The following is a 27689-nucleotide window of genomic DNA, read 5'->3' as shown; positions in this document are numbered from 1 at the left end:
TGTTTCCTTTTCTTAACACGTCTGAAGTAAGCGTACATGAATACCTGAGAACCCTTGAAAGGGTTGTTTCTGCACACCTGCAGAATACTTCAGTTTCTTTTCAACCAGAATAATGACTGACCCATATTTCTGTAGCATGTCTCACAAAATACTATGAAAAACTTTAACCTTAGATCCATCTCATCTGTCAAATAAAATTAATGGAAGTAAAAAGCTGCTTTTAGTTGTAAGAGGATCCATTTGATGTAACATATGAGCCCAGAACTAAATATGTAATTCTGATGAGCACAGACAAAAATCATGACTGCAACGTAAGTGAAAGCAGATAAAGAATGAATCTAAAGATAAAACTGTTACAGGTTTATAGAAGTAATAATGGCGGCCTTCCAACTGATATGTTGTGAGCGTGACCTAAGTTTGAAAAGCAGTTCATTAGGACGATGGACAGAAAGCTGTAAATGTATGGTCCTTGTCCAGTCAGGAAACAGACATTAGATCTATTAGATAGACTTTTATCCTCAGAGTGAGTCAACACTCATCCGCTGATCACCAGAAATCTAATTTCACAACAATGAGAATAAAAACATTCCCCCCAAAAAGTAACTCCAACAGTTAAGCTGATGTTTGGTCTGAATTTAAAAGAGTTTAAAAATCATTTTTATCTGATTTCTCTCGATCTTTGAGAGTTTTTAGTTTTTTTAAAATCTGAACTTTGTCATCCAATTCTTTTAAATATTCCACCTATGGTGCCATCCTGAAGGAGGAAGATATTTCTGTTTAAAACAGGACTGGTTGATTCTCACATCATGACGAACGACCTCCTGGCTTTCTTGTTGTGCTCTTCCCGACTCTCCAGACTTTTTAGCTCTTCATAGTAGTTTACTAAGTAATTTACAATGAAATTTCTAATTCAACCCCAAGGAGATGAAACGTGTGTCCAATTTTTAAAACAATGACCTTTAAATCTTAACCTCTGAGTCAACTTCACACAGGCGGCACATCAGAACTCAGTGAATATTTATTAACAAAGAGGAACCAAAAAATAGATTTCAACACATAACTACCAAGTGAAAAAGCATTTTTAAACAAAGCCCCGTGTCTCACCTTGTTTTCAGTTCCAACAGGTTGATCTTTAAAAGAAATTAGAATAAGTGACAAAAAATACAATTTGATGAAGTTAGAGATGCGGTCAAATATTGACCAATTATGTCCTTTTCATACAAGTATAAAACATGAAACGTCTATAAAAAAAGCTTTAAAAAGAAGGCTTATTTACAGCATTAAAAAAGAGGAACAAATCATGTTGTTATGTGTTTTAATCGGGTTGGATTCACAGGACAAACTGCTCCTCACAGCTGATTGGTCCTCCGGAGGGAAAACAGCTGTGACGCAGTTAAGGCACCATGAGAGCTCGCAGCTGATTGGTGAGCAGAGGTAGGGGGTGGGACGAGGAACGGCTGACAGAGCAGCGGAGGAGGGCGGGGGGAGCTCCTGGAGGAGGCGGTGAGGGGTGAGGAGGTGGGGGTGTCTGTTGAGGAGGAGGGAGTGGAGGGTCCTGGAGTGCTGCGGCTCAGAGGGTGGGCGGTCCGGTGGGGTTTGGTGGTCAGGGACAGCGGCTGCAGCTGCTCCGCGTAGGGCGAGGTGTGTCCGCTGTAGCTGTGGGAGGAGGAGTGTGTGTGCTCGGTGTGTGTGGCGGCAGGGGCAGCAGGCGACGCCAGTGAGGTGGTGGGTGTCGCCGGGGAATCAAGGGAAGAGGCGGGGCTGGCTTGAGACAGGTGGGTGTGTGTCAGGTGGGAGACGGTGTGAGGGCGTGTGTGTGAGGTCTGTGTGTGTGGCGTCTCCTCACGAGGTTTCTTCAGCTGCGGCGGGAAGTCATCTACAGGAGCTGCGGCAGAAACTGAGGAATAAAAACACAAGTCTTCAGTCTCAGACTTTAGACTCGCTCTGTGACACATTAAAGGGAAACTTTTTCAATAAAATAAACCACCTGATCCCTTTCATTCAGCAGCGACGCCTTACAACACTGATGTTGTTCAGTTGAAAAGATCCTTACAAAGTAAACGACCGATTTAGAAGGGTTTAAATTAAATTAACTTTATAAACCGAAGCCTGAAAACACATTTCAGCGTTTGAGTTTCCTTAAATGGTGAAAATTCACTCGGCTCAGATCCGAGGCCCTGAACACACAAACGCCGCTGTGTTGATGAACTCAGACTGTTCTGTACGTTTCACCATCGCGTCAACACACACACACTGAAAACAAACCTTTTATCAAATGTCTTTCCATCGTCTCCCAGCTGTAACGGTTATGTGCGGGTGTTTGACTTGTAACGTCAGATTGTGAGCTGTTACACGCGGAATTCCTCTTTGTTGACATGGCAACAGGGGATACCAGAAAGTTATTGCGATTGCTGAACTTGTTAACAGAATGAGGCTGTTACTCAGAATGCACGGCTGAGTTCACGGTTATCAGAGTTTAAGGCTGGAAATAGGCTGGCTCATCAGTTGTGCCGGGCGGCTGTAGCTCAGGAGGAGGAGGAAGAGCAGTCGCCCACCAATCGGAAGGTCGGTGGTCCGACTCTGGCTTCCCCGGGCTACATGTCGAAGCGTCCTTGGGCAAGACACTGAACCCCACGTTGCCTCCTGATGTATCCATCAGGGTATGAATGTGTATGAATGATTAGAAAGCACGTAGGTATGTGTATCTTAAGACGTGCTGTATGAGTGTGTGTGTGTGTGTGTGTGTGTGAGTGGGTGAATGTGGCGTGTAGTGTTAGAAGCGCTTTGAGTGGTCAGTTTGACTAGAAAAGCGCTGTACAAGTCCATTTACCATTTGTTCACGTCCTCAAGCGCATGCAGGCTGCAACATGTCAGTGACCGGTAGGAGGTGTATAAGGTGTAGTTTTGATGTTTTTCATCATCAATTTCTCACGGCGTGCTGGGTTTAGGGGCCTCATATACCAAGAGAACGTGAGATGAAATAGCTGCTCAGTTTCCAGCTCAGACTGGAAACAGATGCTGAGTCACATCGATTACCAAAGTTGTTTTCATTCTTCCAAATGCGCATCATCAAGTGTTCTGGAGGCTAAGGCACACACGCTTGGTCTCATTCAGTCGCAGTAACTAGAATGACTCTATTCGAGATTTCTAGGCAGCAGCCTCCTGAAGCAGCTCTGGACAAACTGTGTCTTTCTTTGCATCTTCTTCTGCTTTTTTCTGTGAAAACACACATTTCTGAAATGTTTCTGTGCTGGTCTGGATAACAGATGGTGTTTGTTCAGACCTTCACCCTGAGGATCATTTAGTGCTCCAATAAGCTTCAGCAGTAGGACAGAAACCTGGTCTGGATGAGCCTTCATGTGATCAGAGCTTCATCAAAGATGCTAACTTATATAAACATCTCACCTTCAAGCGCAGTTTCGCTCTTCACCCTCTTCCTCTTCTTCTTTTTACCCTGCACAGAACAGACGGGTGAGCATCCAGCTCTGACATAAGCTGACGGGACAGACCGTGTTGCATCATCAGTTTACTTACATAGTTGTCTCTGGCTGACCAGTTGGGGTACAGCTTCGAGTGCAGCAGTCGCTCTTTGCGAGCCAGTTCGTAATATTTAGCCTGCTCCTCTTTGGACAGAGAGTGCCACTGTGGACAGACGACAACTCAGAGTCACAGCCACAGATAAACGGGTGCCGAGGAGCGCACACACATCGGTTATCACATTTAAATTTTAGATATTACAGTACCATCATTTCATGTAGTTAGAGCTCAGAGGGATTTCACTTCAAAACAATTCAAACTTCATCGTTTTCATCCCTTTCCCAAAATGTTATAACTTGAATTTCAGAACATGAAAGACTTCCCTTTCAAAATAAAATGTTCCTTTTTCATGAAACATTAGTTTCACTTTTGAGAAAAGGTCTTCGTTTACATTAAATCTCTAAACATTATGACTTTCTGTATCTGCATTTTTTAACAGATCTTTCAAAATAACACACACAAAAAGAGGCAATTTCATTTAAAGGGCGTCAGCTCTGTTAAAAACTGGAAAACCATGTGGAACAATGACATCTCATCAGTTTCACTCAAATGTTATCAAACCAGTGAACAAATACAATTATCAGTTATGATCAGGAAACAACTGCGATTACACAGATATGAGGTCAAGGCAGCTGTGACTGCAAAGGCTCTGACGTCTTTCTGCGTGAAGAGGACCCTTACTACAAGATCTGAGGGAGTTGGGAGCTGAGTGGGGGTGTATGAGGTCAGAGATGTGGGACAGGGCCATTTAGACCATTTAGGGCTTTAAAAACCATCATCAAGATATCCTGTGATGTACAGGAAGCCAGTGGAGAGAGGCGAGGACTGGGGTAATATGGTCCTGACACCAGGTGCTGGGGACACTGAGGTAGAGGGAGTTGCAGCAATCTAAAAGTGATGTTATGAAGGCATGAAGTAGTGTTTCCAAAGTTTTATATGACAGGGCTTTACTTTAGTGACGATTCAAAGCTGTTCTTGACCACAGCAATAACGCTCAGATTTTCGAAGATCAAAAAATAACCACTTCTGTTCCATAACTGTTCGGTTGGAGGAAATTATTCCCCATTCAGACTTCCTAAAGACACTCTAGGAGGGTCTGAAGGGACGCTCCAGATTTCAGAGGGAGGTGTAGTTGTGAGTCATTTGTGTGAAAGGATATATTCTATCGTCTCATTATGTTGATTAGGGTTTGATCCAATGATTGTTTGAAGACGCCCCTGTCGTGTGAACACACAAACTTTAAAACTCCCAAAGAAACGACAAACAGCACTGAAAGTCTTGTGGTCTGAACTTGGCTTTACCCACAAGTTGACAACCACAACTGGATACCTAACCTTAAAAGCAAGACAACTAAATCCCTGTAAGCCTGGGGGGGGGGCACAGATTTCTCCCTATCATGAGAACAAATCAAACACATTCTCACCCTCTGTCCCAGTATCTGGTTGATGGTGGCGCTCTCCTTCACTTTGCACTGAGCCACCACTTTGGGCCTCTCATCCCTCATGTACAGCATGAAAGCGTTGAGTGGCTTCTTGATGTGAGGCTTCCTCTCGTCTTCTCTGTCGTGCTGATAGTCAGATGTCGAATTTCTGAAAGAGCATTGGGGGGGATGGGGGTGTCAGTAAAAACAGAGAGCGACACAGGCAGAGTAATTGTAAACTTAAACGGAGCTGGAAAAGAATTGAGGTGATCTGGGTTGTTGTTACCCAGGCTGGTGGCTGCTGCTTCCAGGCTCCTGCTTCACCGCTGTGGGGACGATGGCAGGGTGGGGAATGGACGACTGGGGGGTCGGCATCAAACGTGGAGAGAAGCTACTCGACATCAGACTGCAAGAAAACACACAAATGTTTAATTGAACAAAGCATCAACACGCCAACAGACAAAAGAGAACACGTCAGGGATTCGGCACGGCGCCTGATGTGGAACAACATCTGGGAATATTGAAGAAATTACCTTTTTGGAGCTTAAAGTGTTACTGAATTGGATTGTTGGGGCCGTGTTACTGAAATTAGCAGGATCACATCAAACCAGAACTTTTTTAGGTGAGTTTTAGGCCTCCATTTTGTGACTTTTGTGTTGATTGTTCCCGCTGTGAGTATTTTAAAATGCTTTGCATCAACTCATATGAAACTCTGTATACTGCTTTTCCACCTACTTAAACACAGCTTTTGCATAGAAGGAAATAAAAAGTGTAGAAAACTGTTAACAGCCAGCCGGCAGGCTGGATGTGAAGCTGCAGGACAAAGAATACAAATGCTGATCTGTGGAAATAAACCGTCTCCCTGCTCTGTGGCCCTTTACAGAAACTTTGGATAGAAGAAGGTTCAAATTGCATGAAGCTGCAATTGGAACAGATATATTTACAGTGGTGCAACGATGTGGCTCTGTGGTGGAGAAACCAACTGTTTTAAAGCCGAACTACTCTGAAATGCAGCTGAACGGTTTTCTGTTTGTATTTTCCATTCAGTCTGTCTGAGCTCAGCATTTATGGCTGCTGCCAACACAAAACAATAAACATTTCAGGAGACTCTAAACCGGCTTCTTTTTTATGAGTTTATATCCTGTAAGACAGTAAAACACAGCAGGAACCTTCAGTCTGCAGGTGAAAGAGACTCTGATAGACTCACTATGAGCAGGACGACAACACTGTGCCCTCATAACATAACAGCCACGAACAACAGAGGCTCAAACACTGCGCGTCTGCCCCTGCAGTGTGACTGACCTCTGCTGGTACAAGTTCAGTCCTACAACACATCCAAAGGATCTGTGGGAGTGGGAACAGAACGCCATCACACCTTCAGCATCACTGATGTAACACATGTCCAGACTACTGACATCCTTAAAAAGGCGCAGAGGAGTGTTTACATTTGTAAAAGATCATCATTACTTCGGCAGGTGGAACATCTGGAGATCTTTTCCACCGATCAAGGAATGATCCTGAAACATTTTAATCAACAGCCATCAGGCTGTACAACTCCTCAATTGGGGGGGAGGAGGTAACAGGAACAGAGGGCAGAAGCGGTAGCCACTAACCACTTCACATCATAGTAAATAGTTAATGTTTTTCTTTTATTCAAAAGCAATAATTATTTATCTCAAAAATGGTCATTATATGTGGACTAATCTGTCACCACTTAATTTAATTCCACTAAATACCTTGGTCAAATATCCAGCTTACTTCTATATTTTGTTATCTAATTTTGTATTTTTATATATATATTTTTTTTTTATTTAAAATTTTTTTTATTTTCTTTTTTACCCTCTGTGGCTCTTTCCTATTGTATTGTACTGTATTGTATATGCTGCTGGAGAGTGAATTTCCCTGGGGGAGTCATCCCAAAGGGATCAATAAAGTTGAGTCTAAGTCTAAGCCAAACAGATCTGCATCAAACACACACACACACACATAATGTGTTCACCGGTGTCTCGTGGTTCCAGAGAGCACACTCACCTCGACATGGAGGCGTTCATAGCCAGAGCCGCAGGTGTGAACCCCCCCGCAATGGGATACATGGGCTGTCCCGGCCTGCAGGTAGAAACAAACATTGTCAGGGAGAATGTTCTGGAGTCTTACCAACAGACCCAGACTGAGTCTCCATCAGCAGACTGCAGGTAAACATGACGCTCCGCTCTGGAAGCTCACCTGGTCGGACAGGTAACATTCCAGCATTTGTTCTGATCTGTGTGACACAGGAAGTTTTTACCCGTCTGAGTCGTATTACCGGACTGAGAAGTGTTTATATATCAGTGTGAAAGTGGACCAGCTTCTCCCTTTTCTCCGAAGTTTCTGCTCTGACGTCAGGAGCCGACAACACAGTCAGATCTGACTTTTACAGTATTTCTGAAGATGTCCCCATTTTTTTGTTTTTAAACTAAAATTTCAGCAAAACCCTTTTCAGGAGCTTCATGATTAAATCTCCTGCAGCTCCTGCACTCACACTGCCCAGCACACATGAACTGTACTGGATGAGTTACTGTAATAAGCAGTATGTTGTTTCAATGTTCCATCCACGGCTTTGATTATAACCACCGCTGAGCCTCTCTACCTTAGCCAATATCTGCCGTAAATTCCGGACTATAAGCCGCTACTTTTTTCCCAGGCTTCGAACACCACGGCTTATAATACAGTGCCTCGTAACATTAGACCTCGTAACATTAGACCAATACAATTAATGAATAGTTTGTTTAGTTATTGTACATCGGCCATTTGTACTCACCCTCAACATGGAAAACAAACTAAGAAATGTATGATGCAGCTTTTAAATTAAAGGCGATCAATCTGAGATGAGATTGTGAGAGCGACAACGAAGAGACTGAAGTGAATGACGAAGTTCTGAGGCTGTTCAATTCGGACTCTGAATTAGATGACCTTGATGGTTTTAGTGCACAGGAGGAAGATGAAGAAGACGATCAATGACTTTTCCTGGTAGGCTATTGTCTTTTTTCTTTTTAACCACCGTGTTACAGGCACTGTTCTTGAAAAAAAACCAAAAACATTTGCAGTATGTATTTGTTTATGTTACCATACGCATTTAATTAAAAGTTTAAAAATCCTCAACACACAAAATATCCTGTAACATCTTTCTGTATAAATATCTCATATTACAATGTGGACACCCGCTGCCGCATGCCGTTGGAGGGCATTTTGGTTTGAGCGTACGCCATGTTTCAGTAGGAAATCCACACAAGTCTTTGTACATGAGGCCCCAGAAGATGTGCGATTAAAGCTTTCCACACCATCAGCAACTCTCTAAAATCAACTCTCTGATGGACAGGAAGCAGTGTAGAGACAGTAAACATGTTCACATTGTTGCTGGTTCAAACAGTTTGGTTTGACCTTTGAACAGAAACTGAAACAGTTTGGCTCAGTGCAGCCTCTGACCATCCTTTGTGTTACAAGCCAAAAATCATAACTAACATTATTAGAGCACACAGTGCTTCAGTTTCACTCAGATATAGCAACAGCAGAGATGTGCTCAGTGAGTTACAAGTACAGGTGTGCGGGCAGAAGAAAGCACAGCATCCAAAAAACAAAGTCAGGGTTTTACTCACAGCCATCCGAGAGGATGTGGAATCTGAGCCACGCCTCCAGGAGACACCGGGTAGCAGGCACCGGGCGTTCTCGACATACCTGCTGTAGAGATGGCAGCACAGGTGAGTATTGGACACAAAAGCTTTTGTGTAGGGTCTCACAGCTGAAAGCGGGAGCTTACCTGTGTCAGGAGAGAAGCCAGGTGAAGCCCTCTGAGGGGAGAAGGCCTCAGGGCTGTAGGACAGCAGAGGGTGGAGGTGAGTCATGTGGGGGTGCTGCACCACAGGTACGCTGTTGGACTGGAAAACAACAAAAGATGCAACAAGAAATGAGAAAGAAATTTAACATATAACATAACTTTTTCCTAGCTCAATGCCAATAATTTTAGAATGTGAAACTAATAACTTTACAATAAACTTGCTTGTTATTTGTCTTAAAACTGTGAGCCTAAAAACCCATCAGCAGGTTTGAAAGGCATGTTTTCTATCAGCTAATTCACACAAAAAGGAACAAACGGTACAAAAACAAAGATTTTCTATTTCCCAATTTACCCTTAAATGAAACACACAAAGTGATGAACCATTAACACCAACCTGATGCTATGAAACTACACAAAAACACAGCTATGACTGACTCAGCTGCAGCCAGCAGTTGTGGAAAATGTGTCAGCATCTTTCAGCTGAACAGCAGGCGTTTTTTGCAAAGAGCAGAACTGAGACAACAAGAACCGATGCAAGGAAACCAAACCAAAACATTCAGCGGGAAAATGAGCCACACATAAATTCAGCTGCTACAATAACAGATACTAAGCTCCTGACAGTCTGAATCAGGAAGCCAAACTACATAAAAAAACTTTTTTAAAGTTTATATCACAAATATATGACAGCGTAAATATATCAACTTATATTAGGGCTCTTTTACACCAAACTGACATCAAGAATTCAAGAATTGTTAGAGCAGAGTGACAGTCTGGAAATGCTTTCAGTGAGTTGACGCGTAGTCTTAATTTGCTGATTTTCAGTCCCAATTTCTAACAAAAGAAACAGAAAAATATGTGAATGAGAGCAGCTTTATTGAGAATTCAGCTGGATTAATATACACTTTTCTGTTTTTACTGGAAGATGCAGAAAGATGGAACTTTGGAGCATGAACAGAGCAGCTGGGACCATCTGAGTGTTTCCATGCAGGAGAGATTTAATCCACAACTGTATCATCAGAATGTGTTGGTCTCACTTTTAGTACGATTTTGGTCAGATAAAATGTTCATGTGCATTTTAAAAGTCTGGCTTTGGTCAAACTCACAAAGTTAGTCTGTCTCCTTGTGTCATGTAAATGTGAGAAATCGCTATGGTTGGCTTTTAACTGAAGCATGTTGACATGACGTGTCATGACATGTCCAATCTTTTAGTTTAGTTAGTAATTAAGCTAACTAATGTACCATATTTTCCGCACTATAAGGCGCAACCAAAAGCCTTAGATTTTCACAAAAAACGGCCGTGCGCCATATAATTCGGTGCGCTCTATGTGTGCACTGGATTCCAAAATCTGTCACGGATACCGCCATTTTGAATTTACCAAGGGGAGCGCCAAGCATTCATCAGGGCATTAACCCCCCTCCGCATCACTCACCGCTCTCCCTTCGCGCCGGTCACCGCCACGTTCACTTTTGCCATTCGCTCTCGTACATTGGAAATGAATAGCAACTGGCCACCTCCGTCGCTCACTTTGTGTTCGTTGTGAATCCAGGGTCAGGCGGATCCCAGACATTCACTCTGAATGGGGCGATTGTATCGAGCTCGTACTTAGCGATTTAATCGTGTCATCATTAATGCTTTTGCCCGTGTCCCAGTGAGTGCCTGTTCTTCAGTCTGAGATGGGTGATGCAGACCGATGTGCAGTTTATAAGTTCATAAGTGTAAAAACGACCGACGATGTTGTCCTTGACCGTTGGACCATGTTTTAACATGCGCCTTATGTATGGGTTAAGTACAGAAATGGACCCCATAAATGAGGGTGCGTGTTATAATTAGGTGAGCCTTATAGTGCGGAAAATACAGTAGATGATCTGTGATGTGTAATAAGAGGAAGAAGGTTAGGGATCAATAATCTGGTGTATAAAGGAAATATCTTGTAATGCCTCTTCAGTTGGATTTTATCTTTACTAACAACTTTGTTCAGTAACATGCAACACTTTAGTTTGAAAGTGATGGACAGAGCTGTCCTGTAACCTGCTGCAGTTTGGAGAAAATATAGGTTATTTACAGTCAATGTTTATAGTGACAACAGATTCGTCGTCAATTCAAACAAAAAATTGGGAAAAAATGTTTTTTTTTTGTCAGTTTTAGTAGTTAAAGAGAAGATCTTTACCAAAATCTGCTTGAAAACTGCAATTGGTGCATCTTCCGTTCAGCAGAAACTAAAACAATTGTTTTTCAGAAAAGGTTGCATTTTGATTGACTATTTTTAAATTATAACTGTTGTGGCTGCAGGTGAGAGAGTTCCCATGCTGCCTGGTTAAAACCTCACCAGGTGTCTTCTTACTTACAGACATTAGTTAACCGATTTAGTTCTATACAATGACACAAAGCGACTTGCTGCCCTCTGCAGATAGACAGTAGGAGGTACCGCTGCTGTGTGAGTGTTTGTAATGATTTTCAGGCTGATAATCCATCCATCCATCCATCCATTTTCGACACCTTAATCCACTTCAGGTTCCGGGAAGGGGGCTGGAGCCTATCCCAGTCGTTATTATGCAGGAGGCGGGTACACCTCAAACAGGTTGCCAGTCCATCGCAGTGCCAGCTGATAAGCTGAACCAGTTTTATTTTTCAGTGACATTGGAAGGAATATTTTGCACTAGAGTGTGTTAAACCACATAACACTTGTAAATATGGTGACTTTTTAGTTAGAAAATTCAGTGAATTTTTTCTAATAAAGAAATTATCCAGGAATGTGAAAGTGTCAGTTTCACAGGAAGTCATAACATCAACTGATAACACTGAGCACTGTTCATGCGCAGAGTAAAGAGGCGTTTATCTCACAGCACAGTAGTACTTTTCCATCTGTGACACTTTAACAACGCCCACTTATCATCTCATTTAAAACACATTAAATCGAAGGATCAGAGTGTCAGTGTCAGAGCTAAGGTGAAATCAAAGCTCGGGGTGGAGGTTAAAGCCACCGTCTGCTGCCGCTCTAACTTTACCTTTTAAACGACAATCATTTTGTTCTGATCTTTCTTTTTTAATCTAACCACAATCCTTCTGAACTGTCACATTTGCACCATGGAGTTAAGCTCTGATGACACTGCAGTATGACCACGCTGGTATTCATTCATAACTGCATTCTTACTGTCCTGAAACCATTGGGGGGAAAAAACAAACAGAAGGAAGCTGCTCTGGGTTGATTAACTGAGGCTTTACTGGTCTTAAGGTTCTTAATCATAAAATGTCTTCATGACTCATCACTGAGTGAACCATAACAGCAACGACCTTACCCGAGTGTGTGCATGAGAGCAGGTCTTACCAGGTGTGTGGGAGTAGCAGAGTCTCTGATAGTTGCTCTTCCTGGTACGTCGAGCAGGGGCCACTGAAACGGCAGGTACTGTGGAGACGGATGGATAGTTAACCAGCCGCAACACAAACATGTCAGAAACCAGCAGTCACTTTTATGAGTTATCATACTGCATCAATGTGAATTTTCTAGCAATATATTCATGGATATCGATGTCGTTAGTCGAGGTATGAACTTTGGATCAATTTACAACCATCTTCTTAGTTATTACTCTTGGTGTTGACAGCCCCTTAAATCCTAACAATACCATTATTAGCACAACACAAGCCTTCATCAGGATTTGGGATAATAAGGACACAGTTTGTCGTGGCAGTCCAGGTGCACACCCTCCTCGCTGTCCTTTATTTTCAGTTCAACCTGTTCTGTTTTGCAGTGAAGTCGTTGTTGCCACATTCAGATATTTTTGACCAGCGTCCAGTTTTTTGGGGTTTATTTTCAAGATGGTAAAACACTTCTTTAGCTTCCTCTGTACTGCTGTGCCATCACACACACCTGAATGGCACCAAAACACAGTAAGGACTTGCAGCAAGTTGAGATAATAAAAAAAATAAAAATAAAAAATGCATGTAGACTGGGTAAATAACTTTAAAAAAAAAACTATTTTTTTTCCTTTATTTTAAGAGCAGTCAGAGTCCCAAACTGATTCACATCTGGCATGAGGGTTTTGACGGTTATCAGGCCTGTGATTGTTGGTGAAACAGCGGAAGATTATATTTAATTTGAATCAAATTTCTGTAAACAATTAAAGACATAACAGCCTGACAACATCCCTGATTTAAGTTTATGTCTTAACACTCCTGCACAAAATAAAACTTCATCCCGGAACAGAATTCATTGCCCTTTTCGTGTATATATCTTTCTTTAAAAATGGTCTTCATGTGGGGACTGAAACAGGTCTAGCTGGCAGTAAATATTCCTCGAGTGATGGGGGACAAAACCTGCTCTCCTCGTCTTGTAAATTAATCGATTTTAATCTCTAGCTCATTTGATGCTCGAGCTTAAACATTTTAACCCCACGCTGAGTTACAGTTCATAGTCCACGTTTGTGCACAAAACAAAGTAGATTTTGCTCTTCATCCCTTCAAAAGCTCACACTCTCACAACACACACACAAGCAGGCAAACACTTGACTTCCAGGAGAGGAAGACGAGTTTTAGATAAGAGCAGAACTATTATGAAGGTCCTGATGGTCCTGAAGGTCAGAGTGTTTTCTGTCTCAGATACTGGGACCTCAGGGTGGAGCTGAACAAAGAACAGAGCTCACCCCCTCATACACATAACCAGCCCCCCCCCCCCCCCCCCCCCTCTCCAGTCACCCTGTCAGACACGAACAGAACACCACATCTAAAAAGGTCTTTGGTGCTCATTCAGCCGTGACTGACGTCTACAGACTCTCCACTGTGACCTCTGACCCCAAACAACAGCAGACGGGAGGACAGTGGCTCCGACATCTCATCCTGCCTGCAAACTGATTCCATCAATCAGTCTTTTATCAATTATTAATCCTCTGATCTTTAAGAGTTCAGGGACTTTTATCAGCCTGATCATCACTCATAAAACAATGGAGAAAGTTAAAGAGGAGACTGAAGCTGAAACACATCCATGTTATATTATATGTGGAGAAAGCCTAGAAATAAAATCTTATAAATATATGTATAAACTGAATAAATGTGAAACAAATCCTGACATAAATAAATTAATACGAATATTGACATAGCTCATATAGAGTATGCCTTTATTTTGAAAATTTGGAAGCCATATTTACGTTTAGGTGTTAATAATTCTGCAATTTAGTGTGATGAAGGAATTACTTAAGAGGAAAACAAGAACAACAATCAACAAGAAACCATCACACCGAACAGGAACCATCATGCTGCCACGCCCTCCACTGCATGTTACGCCACCTCAGACAAAGATGCTAACACACACAGCTCCACCACCTGCTGTTTGAAACCACTGGATGTCTGCACACACACAATCAGAAAAACAAGCAATTCACACAGCATCGTTCACAGCGCAGCCTCAACCCGTCCCCCACTCAGAGGCCCGAGGAAGCTCTGGCTGAGCACTAACTGGATCCAGCTGTTGGAAATACCAGGACAACGCACACGTGCACACACACAAAAAGAGTATTACTGAGGGAAGCATAAAATCACTGTGAGCACAGGTTAAAGTTGTTAGTTTTACTGCTGTTTATGAAAAACTGCAGAGCGCCCACAGCTCACTTTCTACACAGGAGGTTGAAGATCGATCCAATTCTGAACATCAGAATCACGTTAAAGAAAAAACATACTTTATTATTTACAATATCCAGTCCACAAAAGTTTACATCTGAGATTTCCATTCTAACCTTCAAAGGTGGAGCTAAAGGCTGGGAACTACATCGAGTTAAAATATTAAGATGTAAAATAATTTTTTTTGGTCTCTCTATAAAGTTTACATGGCCTCTACACACCAGAGTTATACAGGAGTGTAACCACAGACCGGATATAAAAGATTTAATAGCTTTAGCTGTGGATCTGACACGTGGGGTCAATGAGGAGGTGTCTGAGGGTGCAGTTCCACTGACAACCACTAGGGAATGGCAAAAAAACATCAACTTCTCTCAAGATGTTTAATCAAAACATTTCTTGTTATCAGTTATGATGGTAACATGTGTCAAAATCCCTCCTGATCAGTATGCTGCTGCTTCTTCTTAAATTAGACACGTCCAAACATTAAACTTGCTGAGTAATCTTGCTTAAAAAAAATTAAATTAAATTAAAAAAAAATCAAATAAAAAAAATCAAGAGCCACAGAGAATCTCCTTGTGTGAGGTTAAGATTCTGCCCTTTTATTCTTTTATCATGATGGTTTTATGTCTGGATATTAAAGCTAGCAACACAATAAATCTTTCCTGTAATGACTTAAATGTATGTGCTGCAGATCAACAACAAAAGAATTAACTCTTCATGCTGGTTTACAGAAATCTATAGCTCTTCATACATCCATCAGCCACTGCGGCACAAGGTCATGTTAGCAAGCTCCATTCATCCAATAATCAAACAGTATTTCCATTAGATTTTTTTAAGGTCAGTTACAGATATGTGAGCACATACTTTCTACAATGTAGGACTTCCTTTATCTCCATCCAACAACGCAGAGCTCAGACAACTTTGTAAAAAGCTTTATTGAGCATTCAGTTGACAGAGCAGTGAGAGCCAATCTGTAGCAGGTTCTGCCTGCAGGAAATTTAAAAGTATTTACATATGTACACGATTTATTCATTCCAGAGTGTGCAGCAGTAAAGGCTCACCAGGCCAACATGCTGCAGCTGACGGGCAGAAAGTTCCAGCTGGCAGTGTGGAGGTACATACAAGGAGAAAGAAAGAGTTTGGGTCTCAAATACAATGAAGACAAGTTTCTAAAAATTCAGTCTAACTATTCTCAGCCCTTATATTTAATTCACACGTATGGGAACATATCTGTGCAGAATGTGCTGTGTGCTTCCACAGCTTTGTTTCTGTGTATGTATGAGCTTGTTTTTTTTTGTTTTTTTTTTAGACGCCTCATCCTGGTATGTTAAGACTTTAGGAACAATGTCAGTGAAAACAAGAGGAATTCTGGGATGCTCCAGCCAGCTGAAAGGGACCAACTTTAACTAAACAAGCACTGCCGCATGTATACAGACAGAAAAAAAAGAACACAAACACGAGAACATTAATGCAGAAGGTCAGCTTTGTCGACGTAAAACCTTTAAACAAAAAGGCTTAAAATAAAACAGTGTGTACCGGTTAGCTTATCCGCTCAGTCCTGCCTAAACATACCAATTATAGTTTTTAATGACAGACAGTAATAATCTGAGGCTAAAGAAAAAACTAATAAAATAATTTAATGAAAAATGTAGTTAAACTTTACCAAAGTGTTCAAACTGAGAGTCAATTATCATCAAAGAGCAGTAAAAACTAACTGAAATGAAAGAAAATCAAAAAAAGTGTTGTTGGTTTGACCAAAACTGAACAGTAAAGAGTTTATTAATCCAGCTGGATTCCCAACAAAGCTGCTCTCATTCACATATTTTCTGTTTCTTTTGTCAGAAACTGGGAATTCATGTCAACTCACTTAAAGTATTTCCAGACTGTCGCTCTGCTCTAATAAAATCCTGACTTTATAACTGAAGCCTCATCTGACAAAATCACCATTAAATTGACTTAAAGACAATGTCTGTGCAGTGAATTCAGCTGTACTTACATGTACCATGATCTCCCACAGAGGAAGTTAGAGGCATCAGGATGTCTTGGATATTTTCTTACAGACATACTTCAGTCCCTCCCGTACATGTATACTGGGACAGTGGTCTAGTTAAATTGAGCTGCAACCACAGTGACTGAACAGGTTACTCTCAGAGGAAATAAATGTATAAAAACAACATTCCCTGCCTGTACTCACTCCTTTTCTTTATCTGGTTTGTGTATCTAAAGATATTTTCTGTTTGCAGAGTTGAACATAAACTTGTTACATGAATTGTGAATGTCTCCCTCACACACTCAAGCAAAAAGAGTGTGTGCTGGGCTGTGAGGGGGAGGCGGGTGAGATGGGGGAAGTCATGGGAGGACGGCTGAGTGAGCAGACAGGTTGTCTCTACATGCCGCCTCCTGCTTCCTGCCTGCACCCATCAGCACAGTAAACAGCCTGTATTATGGTTCAGGTAGCGTTCAACTAGCGATAGCTTGTTTACAATGACTGCTTCAGACAGGCAGGCGCATCTCCTCTTCCCTCATAAACAGAGCCAACACTGAGCAGGCTGAAAGTTACACAGGATCTCCACTGTGTGCAGAGAAACAAGGGAGGAGTGGAGCAGAGGAAGACCAGGATTAACTGCTGTTTCAAGGCTAAATGCAGTTGTCAGTGGAAACTCGTTTTTCTCTGCAAACAAAACTTCTTCACAGCCCAAATCTAGTTCTGAGTCAGAGAGCTGGCTGAGAGAACGTGAACAAACAGATTAATATCTGCCGATGCTGCAGCAGCGGCTGTACTGACACCGACATTTGTGTGATCACAGAGCACGGTTACATGCAAAGATGAGTCCAGCAGTGGTTACAACACTTAAAGACTGAAGTTGGCCTGGACGAAAACATCCAAGAACACCCTGCTGCCTCTAACTTCCTCTGTGAGAGATCATAATATATTTAAGTACAGCTGAATTCACTGCACAGACACGGTCTTACTTTAATGGTGATTCTGTCAGATGAGGCGTGGTTATAAAATCAGGATTTTATTAGAGCAGAGCGACAGTCTGGAACGCTTTGGAACAGTCTGGGCGGCTGTAGCTCAGGAGGAAGAGCAGTCGCCCACCAATCGGAAGGTCGGTGGTTCGACTCTGGCTTTCCCAGGATACATGTCGAAGCCTCCTTGGGCAAGACACTGAACCCCACGTTGCTCCCCCAGTGTATCATTGGGGGTATGAATGTGTGTGAATGCTTAGAAAGCACGTAGTTATATCTTAAGACGTGCTGTATGAATGTGTGTGAGTGGGCTGAATGCGGCATGTAGTGAAGCGCTTTGAGTGGTCAGCTAGACTAGAAAAGCGCTATACAAGTACAAGTCCATTTACTTTAAGTGAGCTGACTCGTAGTTTTAAGCTGGCTGTACACTACACGACTTTAGGCGATTTCAAACTTCACACTTTTCAGTGTCAGAATGAATTTGCCGTGATTTGCTGTACAAAGGGTGGAGCAACAAACTGCATTATGGCAACGGCATGAATGTCTCTACAGATGTTTAATCTGCAATTAAAAACATAGCTGTGGCTAAAAGCTGCTTATCGGTCGACTTCATAGTTGTTAAGACTCTCCACCAGGTGCATGATGGGAAATAATCTCAAAAAAGGTGAGATATGGTCTTGCAAATAATAACCCTGTTAGATGTGGGGTATTTGTAAAATCTTTAGTCTGAGACTTAAAACTCAGTGACTTTGTCTTTAGATGTGAGAGGGTGTCAGGAGTTAGTCTGTTCCAACTGTTTCTGGTGAAAGAAACAGGAAAAAATTGTGAATGAGAGCAGTTTTAGTGGGAATTCAGCTGGATTAATATACAATAAAATGGAACTTACAGAGCACCTAGGCTCATTTGAGTTTAGTTAAGTGTTTATATGCAGGAGCACAGCATGAAAGATATGAAGCACCGCAGAAATATCCATGATGGCAGACGTATCTGTACCACTGGACGTGCTTTAGATTTTTTTCCAATGGCCAGATGGAAGTTGCAACATCTATGAAAATGTCAAAGTGAGAGGAATGAAGCGGCAGCGAGGTCAAGGGTTTGGAGAGCTGTGAAGTGACCAAGGAATTCTGACACGATTTTGACTCAACTACCACCTGCAGGCAGGATGTCACATGACTTTAGCATTCAACACAAGTCCCAATGAGGTTGTTCAGAAAAGAGTGTTCCTGTCAAACTGCAGATGAGGGAAATGTGAGTATTTGAGAATAAAAATGCAGTTTCTTACCCCTGACCTGTGTTTCAGAACAGAGCTAGTGTTAGAAAGAGAAAGGAAGGAGCTTACAAACATAACCTGGTGTAATGAGACGGTGCTGCCTCCTGTGGAGCTGAGCATTAGGACCATTCAGACCCTGCTAATGACAACAATGAGTCACGGGGGGGAAAGGGAGGGCGCTACCAAGCCGAGGAATGCAGGTGTTTGTGTGACTGGGCTTGGCTGTGTGTTTAGCATTCATGTGTGTCTAGGTTAAAATCCACAGAGGAAAGACTTTTAAAACAAACCAGGGAAGGGAAAGGAATCACAAATTTGGGTCAAATCTGAACCAGAAATGTTGTCTGAATGAAATGAGCCAATCAGGAGCTGACAGAACATCAAAAAGCCAGTTGCTTTGGCCATTTGCAAAACTTTAGAGGATTTTTCACCCAGACTGAAGACGTTGTTTTGAGGTACATCTCAGATAATTACATTCAAACACTCACCTGACAGATGTGTGCGCTTGGGGCAGGAAATAATGCTCACTATCAGTTCATTATCACAGCTTAGAGCAGATGACCAGCAAAAAAGAGAGATAACTGCAGCTCTAACATACCAGCCTTAGCTGAGGCAACTGTTTCACAGACTTCCCTTACTGCCTTTATAACTTTCAGTTTACTTCATCGGGTGATCATAAAGGTTCATTTTAACAAATCGTAAATTATTTAATCATGGATTAAAGCTTTTCTACAATGATGGGACATAATTTTGAGAAGAGAAGAGATGAAAACTAAAGTGTTCAGATGTGAACACTTCAGATTACAGGAAACTGTCACACAGATAAAAAAATTCTTCATCTCTCCCCCCCCCTCTGCTTTAAATTCCTCCCTCACTTTTAGATTGATGGCCTCGAGTGTTACTGTATTAACCCATCAGCCCATATCCCTTTAATCCCAGCTGAGCCTGAAAAAAGCTACAGGGACGGGAAATTGGGCAACACGCAGCCAATCCTGCTATGTGACTCCCAGCTAAAGCAGCTAATCTGCAGCCGAGCAGCAGCAGCTATCAGACCTCAGACTGTGTTCAGGCTTGTCTAACCCTGAATCATCACAAACCACTTCATCAAAACAGCCTTCTGGCAGTTCACACACACAACAAGTCACATGTCCGTGCACAGCAGACCGCCTGCAGGCCGAGGTATCCAGGTCTCACTTTGGAGAACAGTATCCCCACACTGTGAAGTAGCTCTAGCGTGTTGCAGCGCCTCAGGTGAGTCCATTAATCTGCGTGACGTCAGCTTCTTTAACACCCAAACTGTGCACAGACTGCACATTCATATCCACTCTTGGCAATTATCTGCGGTTTGCTTTAGGAAATGTCAGAAAACCGTCAGAATGTTCAAAAGTAATCAGCGTATTTGATACCGCTGGCTACAAATCTTACATTCAACCAATAATCTAAAACAGAGACTCACTACTTTTTGTTGGGGGTTGGGCTCATAAAAGACATCATTAGGTGATTCTTGATTCAATCTACTGATTTTTCCATTTGATCCCGTAAGAAAACACGCTTGTGTTTGAACTCGTCACAAACAGACAAGATATTTTAGAGGTAAATAATCACACCTGAAGACTTAACAACACACAACGGTTTTATCAAGCAGAGATTACCAGAAGCACTCTTACAACAAAGATCTTGATCAGACCACAAGCTTAAAAAAGAAACTGCAGTTACAACACGAATCTGAGCAGTCGCCGTTCTGTTGGGGACGACTAAATGTGAGCAGTCAGTTAAACACCAGCAGCCAAAGCAGGTGAAGAGGGCGAATAAAGGCCAAAGACATGCATTTATGTCCCCCCTGACGTGGAAACTGTTAGTGTGAACGAAATAAGAAATTGTTAAAGTTGCATTTTGTGACTAAATATAATGCAAATATATTTACTTAAACAATAGAAAATGTTAAATAAGAAAACTTTCAGGAAAAATTACACAAAATTTGAATTTAGAAAGAAAAGTAAAAACTTTTACAATTATAAAACAGTAAAGCTAAAATAACCATAATAATAACCAAAAAGACCATGTCTGCATTACAAAGCAAATCAATAATAAGTCAGCGAGTGTAAAAAAAGGGAGATTTTTTTTCTTAAAGACAGAACTCGATGTAACCAAAGATGGTCTGAGCTGTCCACAGAAACACAACTCAGTGTTGCATCCTCACTTTTAAACAATCTTTGTCAGAGCTAAGAGAAACCAGCAGGCTGAAGCTTCACTGTAACATCCATCAGCTGCCGTTCAGAGGCTGTGGTCAGCGCCACTTTTAATGAGGAACTAATGACATTCCCTGAATATTTTAAACATTTGTCTGCAAATAAAAAACAACAAGGAGACACGAACGATTCGGGAAAAAGATCCAAACATAATCCAGCTAACCTCCTGATATCCTGCGATCAGACACAGCTCTCTTTGTAAACGTGAGTGCGCCTGGCATCTTACCGTGCGGGCGCTAGACGCGAGGGCTCCGTTGGCGAGGTAGGGATTGCAGAGGTTCCCCAGGTCGGGGATCATGAAGAAGGGATACCCGACATACGGAGATGGCTGGAAGAGACCTGCATCCTGCTGCTTCCTGAGTGCTGACAAACAAGTTCCACATCAGATGAAGTGAAACATGAGTCATTTACCTCATTTTATGTGCATGTGATGGCCATTTAACGTGTCTGAAGCACCTTCATTCATGAATGTGAGCAGGGTAAAACCTCAATACAAGTAAATGATGGAAAGGCAGTACGAGTTTACAGTGTAGGATGTTTCAGATCCAAATGTTTCTGTAACTTTGTGTCTGAAAGAGGCTGTATGGATGGAAACAGCTCAACAAACAGCAACATCACATGTTCCGTCTGTGAAAGAGAAGCCCTGCAACTCATTTAAAAAAAAAAAAAGAGTGCAGCTATTGTGCAGCTTGTAAAAACAGCAGTATAATGGGATGTAGGCTGTGACTCTGCAGGGAACTTCAGGCTGAGAAAATAACTCCCACGACATCAGCAGGAAAACTGAGTCTCCATTAAATCTAAAACCATTCCGATGCCATACTGAGATTAATTCTGTACAGTGTAAATGGTTAAACTCATCTTAGAAGAAAGGCCTACAAGTAGATTACAATTAGTTTCAATAAAAACTATCTATTAAATGTATAACATGAACGGGAATGAAGCTCACAAGGGAATCAAATGTCAACTAAATAAAATCTCATGGGAAATAATAATAATTTACGAGTTTTAAATGCATGTGTGTAAATAAGTCAGTCAGTAAGAATATACATAAATAAATATGTAAATAAGTTCACAAAGATGTTCATTAGCGCGTCAATTTTGTGTTAACTAATGAATTCATTATCGCCAACAATTATTTGTCTCCCATTAACACAGTTTTTATTATTTTTATTGTAAACGTCTGTTGCCCACCGGCTTTTATTTTGAGAAAGTCCATTGTGAGCAAGCCTAGTATGTTGCTTACTGCTGCGGCGCTCACAGAAAACAGTCAGAAAAGAAAATAATGGCAGATGGAGCAGGCTAAACAAACATGGAGAAGGTTATGGAACTTTTACATGGCCATTTTCATTTCAAAGTTCTTCCAGACTGCGCAGTTGACAGAGCCAAAGTTTTTTGTAAGCACTGTAACGCTGAATTGTCTAATCACAGGAGTACTTTGATCATATGCTACTTTTGAATACATTATTGGATTTTGCGTATAACAATGCGATTAATCGCAGGAAATCATGCGATTAAAAAATTTAATATTTGCCCAGCCCTAAAATACACATATTACATATAATACAACTATAAATTTTTCTGTAATATGTTAGTAAAGCAGTCAAATTAGAATCAAACCATCTCCACTCATATTTGTACACATTTGCACTGTTACGGAAGCAGAGTGTTCGATAACAAGCCGATGTGCAAACACGATGACTGCAGAACTTTTTGCTTTTTCACTCATTTTCAGTCCAATCCTTGTATCTGATCATTTTCAGAGGAATGTGTTTTTTCTTTGTTAAGCCACTTAACTCTGACCAATGAATCATTCAATCAGAAAAAAAGGCTCCTAACTCAAAGGATGAACCAATGTTGTGTCTACACATAACAGACAATTTAGCAAAGAAACCATTTTAAATTATATCTTTAGGCACTTTGTCACTAGCAGCCTGTCACAAAGACACATCATTTGTTCCCATTTCTTTAGTTGCATCTATGAAAAACAGAAAATAGTATTTTTGCAGCAACAAGGTGATTAAAGAGCTATTATCTGAAAACTTGGCATATCTTCGCATAGTGTGCAGTGTGCCCTTGAAACATTTGAGGAAACTGGACAAGTGGAGGACAAAAAGAGAAGTGTCAGGCCTAAAAAACTATCTACAGCAGATGAACAGGATCTGAAAGTGATGTCCTTAAGAAAGAGGAAAAAATCCAGCAAAGACCTGCATCTGGACCTTCAGTTGATCCATCTACTGTTGGCCCAAGCCTCATCAGAAATGGTCTCAATGGAAGGGTGGCTGTCAAGAAGCCATTCTTAAGGAAGGGGAACTGGTAGAAAAGGCTGAGCTATGCCAAATGACACAAGAAGTGGACTGAAAAAAATCAGTGGCGACAGGTTTTATGGAGGGTTGAATCCTTCCCAAAGCTGGGACCCCAACATTATTCAAGCAGTGTGGGATCATCTTGACAGAGAACAGAACAAAAGGCAGCCAACATCCAAAGAAGAGCTTTGGGATGTCCTTCAAAAAGCCCGGAGAACTATTCCTGATGACTACTTAAAGAAATTACAGAAAGCTTGTCTAAGAGGGTTCAGGTTATGTTGAAGAATAAAGGTGCTCAGACCAAATATTTACTTTAAAGCTCCTTAGAATTATACAAACTCTGTATTTTTCTTTTTATACAGTATTTATATTTGGGTTGTTTTAATGTTTTAATTAGTTATGTGTTTTACAAATAGCAATTACTTAAAAATAATTTAAATAGCACAGAAATACGGCCTTCAAGAAGCTTGCTTTGTTCAAGAAGTAAAAAGTCATAGGTGGCTAAAAAAGCAGAAGTCATCTAACTTCATAAACAGGAAAAATGTTTGCGGTGGTTAATTTATTATCAGTATCCTACTTGCTGCCCTGACTGGGTACAAAACATGACCACAATACAAATGCTCCATCCATACCTTCCTCAAACAGCTGACTCTGTCTGGCCCTGTTCTCCACATCTGGATGGGGCTTCGGGCGTCTGTCCGCCTGCACACAAACCCACACACAGCGGCGTAAGGACAGCCAGAGACCAGCACCGACAATACAAACCCTTTTCAACATGAACTGACCCCGCTGAACTCACCTCCGAGTCCGAGCTGCTGTTGGTCTCCGACTCGTTGACCAGAGAGGACTTGACATCGTCCAGGTCCCGCTCGGCGGACACGTTCCGCTTCTCCTCCTGCTCCCCTTCGTCTTTAAACGCGATCAGCTCGTCGTTTGCTCCCAGATCGTCCCCGTCTCTGCTCAGCTGCGGCATGTTTAGACGTTAGCTGCAACGGCTAACGGCAGAGGCTGAGTTACAACGAGTTTGTACTTTTTACAAACAACCAACACGACTGAAAAACCCCACTGAAAGTATGCATGCCACATTAGCCTGCGTCCTAAATACCCCACAGCCCGCGTTAACCATAAAATGGGCGTTTTTAATTTGTTACTGCAATTGATAAACATCAAAAACTGCCCTAAAAATAGCTAACAAGCTAGCTAGCTACCTGCGGCGTTCACGGACACTTCAGCTACTGGCGTCGAATTCCTGAGGTGTGGAAGTTCCGTCTTGAGCTAGAAAACGGTCGATACACTGCAGAGCACTGGCATGAAATTCTCCAAATGGTCAAAAATTTTCATAAAAAATACTCATAACCAACTTAGTACCGCAGACATTTTAGCGCAGTCTGAAAAGTTTACGTCCACTTCTGAACAATTACTCCAGTGGAAAAAGTCGAGGCCGTATCTGATTGAATCCCCGCATCTTTAGTCCCATTTGAAACGTGCATAATTCCAATAAACGGCTGTTTAAAACTGCTGTTTCCGCATATCGCAGAGTTCGCTGATTCGAGGTGTTTTCTGGTGGCCTGTGGTGCGGAGGCGTGGGAAACAGCCGGGCTGGTTGGTTTCTGAAGTGGAGTGGAAGGAAAAGGCTGCAGGGCTGCTGTCGGAATACAGCGGGGGGCGGGTGGGGGGTGTCTTTACAGACCTGGGATCCGTTCAGCTGAGCAGCCGAGCGAAGAGCGGTTAGCTGAACCGACCCCAGAGCAGACACAACAGGTTGGTCCTATTTGTTTGCAGAGAAGGCAAAGAAAGGAAGAAGGGAGGAGTTTAAATGGAAAAAGGACACTTTTACAGTTTAAAGGAACATTTACACACTTTTCTGACCTTATGACCCTAAATTAAATCATCATTTTGATAAAGTGAGTATCGAAATCGCAAGGGGGCCATAATGTACAGGATTACAGTCAAGACAAAGCCGTTTCTGATTAATAACACTGGATCAGAAGTTGTGAATTAATTTTTAATTTAATGATTTCATAAGAACTAGCTCAGACATATTACAGATAATATCAGCACAGTCATTCTCATAAATAAATAGTTTGGTTGGTCAGACATATATCCACCAAGGGCCCCGTAACACATTTATCCAGCCTTACTCCACCTGAGGAGTCAAGTTCTCAGCACCTATTCATACATACCACATTTCAAGAAATGGGACATTTTCAGAATTTTAAACCCTAAGAGTAGACTGGCCTGCCTACAGTCTACATCTGCCTCCTACTGAAAATGTATCATGAGGAGGACAATCAGACAACAACAGCCACGGACTGTTGAGAGGCTGAAATCTTGGATTCAATAAGAATGGACAGATTCCTTTAAAAAAAACTGCAACAATCAGGATCCTCAGTTCCCAAACCAATAAAAAGTGTCATTAAAAGGAAGCTGATGGAACGCAATGGGAAACATGACTCTGGAACAACTTTTACTGAGTGTGTTGATGCATCAGATTCTACATTTGGTTCTGTTTCCTAAATGCAGCTAACTTGGTCAGTGGATTTAATTTCTTTGTGTTTGTGACTGTTCAATAAAGGTACAAACAAATAAACGAATCATGGATTTAGATTTTTATTATATTTTAGAAATTTTCCCAGCGTTTCTGGAAATGGGGTTTGCAGTTTGCAGAGTCTGAAGATGCTTTGAGGTTGTCTACTTAAATACAGGATTAGCCACTGAATAAAAAAAAAGGAATGCGTTAACTTGCAAAGAGAACAGTGAAAGTAGCAAATATCAACATTTGACAAAATTCTTGCATAATACTTTCTCTCATTTTTTAAAACCAAGATTATTGCCAATTGATTTTCTGTTTCTTGACTAACTGATCAATCATTCCAGCTCCACAGCACTAGTTGGTTTATGGGTGTCTGCAGAAATACCGCCCATTCAAGGTTGTACTGCTGCGTCTAGTAATTCTGTGTAAGGTAGACCGCCCAAATTGAGGGTCAAGGGTGAGCATTAAGAGGGATGCAAATCCTGTTGCCACTCCTGTGATTCGGTGAATGGTGAATTGAAATATTACAGTTATACATCAGTTCGCCAATTCTATTTCATCAATAAAAACAACTAAAGGTGAATGATAGTGGCTTATATTGCAATTTCTGTGTGAAAAAAGCTAATGAAATCAATATTTTCTTGTGGGGGCTGACTACAAATCCTAGCTTCTGAACCTCTGGATGTTCATGTTTACCATGAGTTAAGCCACGTTATCTAAATTTCACTGAAAATTACAAGTGCAACGCCATCAGCTAACTATAACTAAAGATCCTTTCCAGACATGTTTTGAGGCACGTTCACCTTTCAGTTTTAGGTAATTACATTCACATAGTTCTGCAGCTGATACCAATGTGAGGTGAAAAATCAAACCCAACACATGCTCTGTCTTGTCCCAAATCAACAGATATCAGACTTTGTCCTGCCCAGCTAAATAGATGTTTTATGAGAGGCAAGCATTTTCCTGCAGGAGCACAAAGAATACGTAAACATACTCATTACTGCTCCCACTTGCAGCTCAATTGTGGCCCCCGTGGAGAACAGCCTGGTGGCAATTAGGATGCATTACCTTGTCCCCCTCCCTCTGTATCTCTTTGTTTGTTTCTCCTCCCTCTCAACGTTCTCCTGCCCTCTTTGTTCAGCTCATCCTCCCACCGATCACATTGTTAATGAAATGGTTTCTGCCAGATACGATTGATGTGTTTTAAATCAAAATTTGGAGAGAACGTGGAAACAAAGGGTTTCCAAGCTCCTCTAAACGTGCAAGTTAACGGGTGTTTAAATTAAACTTTTTTTTTTTTTTTTTTAAATGCAACTTAATTAAAACTGAAAGAATAAGTAAAAGAAAACTGCCGATAGAAGATAATCTGGTTGCTTAAGATGTTAAGACCTGTAAAACATGTGAGACTAATACACTTGTCAATTATGTAGTTTAGTTTTTGATGAAGAGAAGGAACCAGAACTTAATGTTGTATTATGGAAACCATAATGAAAAAGGTTATTGAAAGCACAAACAAGAAGAGTTTCTGGAGCGGTCCAACTACGCATACGATGATATTTTCTCTTTAGAACTATTAATTAGTAAACTTTCAGCAGATAAAGACAGAAGACTATCATTAGTTCTGATGTGGTGGGAAAATACTATATATTTTCTGTCGAATTACCTCAAAATGAACAAAACTGCATTTACTTAAGAAAAGATGCACTTTATATTTTACTTGTAAACTGATCAACAGAAAAGAAACTGGTTTCAAAACCTTTATTTAAACCAACCTTAAGATTCCTGTTAAACCTGTTACAGTTTTCCTAAAGGTTTTACAGGTCACATCCAGAGAGAAGCAAAGACCAGCAGGCAAAAGGTAAGTTATATATTATGAAAGATAACAAGCACTGAAGTCCAAAGGGGGACTTGGGATACAGAAACAAACTCAGGATCTGTGGGGATATACAGAGGTAAAAATGTTTATTTATCTTTAAAAAATAAATACATTT

The 27689-nt window shown here is 41.3% G+C and overlaps 2 protein-coding genes across 3 annotated transcripts in view; one reads left to right on the top strand and one right to left on the bottom strand.

The window, feature by feature from the left end:
- The window catches only part of LOC140276912 (drebrin-like protein B), a 104741-nt gene that overhangs the window by 46389 nt on the left and 30663 nt on the right, over nt 1–27689 (top strand). The window lies entirely within an intron of this gene.
- LOC140276656 (transcription factor 7-like 1-B) lies at nt 1001–24921 on the bottom strand. 2 transcript variants are annotated; one of them, XM_072371440.1, is made up of 13 exons: nt 24374–24921; nt 23965–24160; nt 23798–23867; nt 21089–21225; nt 12095–12172; nt 8751–8868; nt 8590–8671; nt 6989–7063; nt 5244–5363; nt 4961–5126; nt 3535–3642; nt 3406–3454; nt 1001–1897 (listed from the first exon to the last, which is right to left on the bottom strand). In XM_072371440.1, the coding sequence occupies exons 2-13, from the start codon at nt 24136–24138 to the stop codon at nt 1350–1352; spliced, it is 1725 nt and encodes a 574-aa protein (XP_072227541.1). In that variant the 5' UTR covers nt 24139–24160; nt 24374–24921; the 3' UTR covers nt 1001–1349. The 2 variants fall into 2 exon arrangements, with proteins under 2 accessions (XP_072227541.1, XP_072227542.1); XM_072371441.1 differs by having other exon boundaries at nt 8590–8668.

Source organism: Leuresthes tenuis, unplaced genomic scaffold, assembly GCF_036924035.1.
Source record: "Leuresthes tenuis unplaced genomic scaffold, fLeuTen1.0.hap1 SCAF_19, whole genome shotgun sequence".
NCBI classification, from domain to species: domain Eukaryota; kingdom Metazoa; phylum Chordata; class Actinopteri; order Atheriniformes; family Atherinopsidae; genus Leuresthes; species Leuresthes tenuis.
Note: the sequence above shows the minus strand (reverse complement) of the source record. Positions and strands in the feature narration are given on the sequence as shown.

Coding starts and splice junctions, on each gene's coding strand:
- LOC140276656 (XM_072371440.1), bottom strand. CDS start 24,138: ATGCCGCAGCTGAGCAGAGACGGGGACGATCTGGGAGCAAACGACGAG. Junction 8,672..8,750: donor TGGCTTCTCTCCTGACACAG/GTAAGCTCCCGC, acceptor CCATCTCTACAG/CAGGTATGTCGAGAACGCCC. Junction 1,898..3,405: donor GAGCGAAACTGCGCTTGAAG/GTGAGATGTTTA, acceptor TTTATTCCTCAG/TTTCTGCCGCAGCTCCTGTA.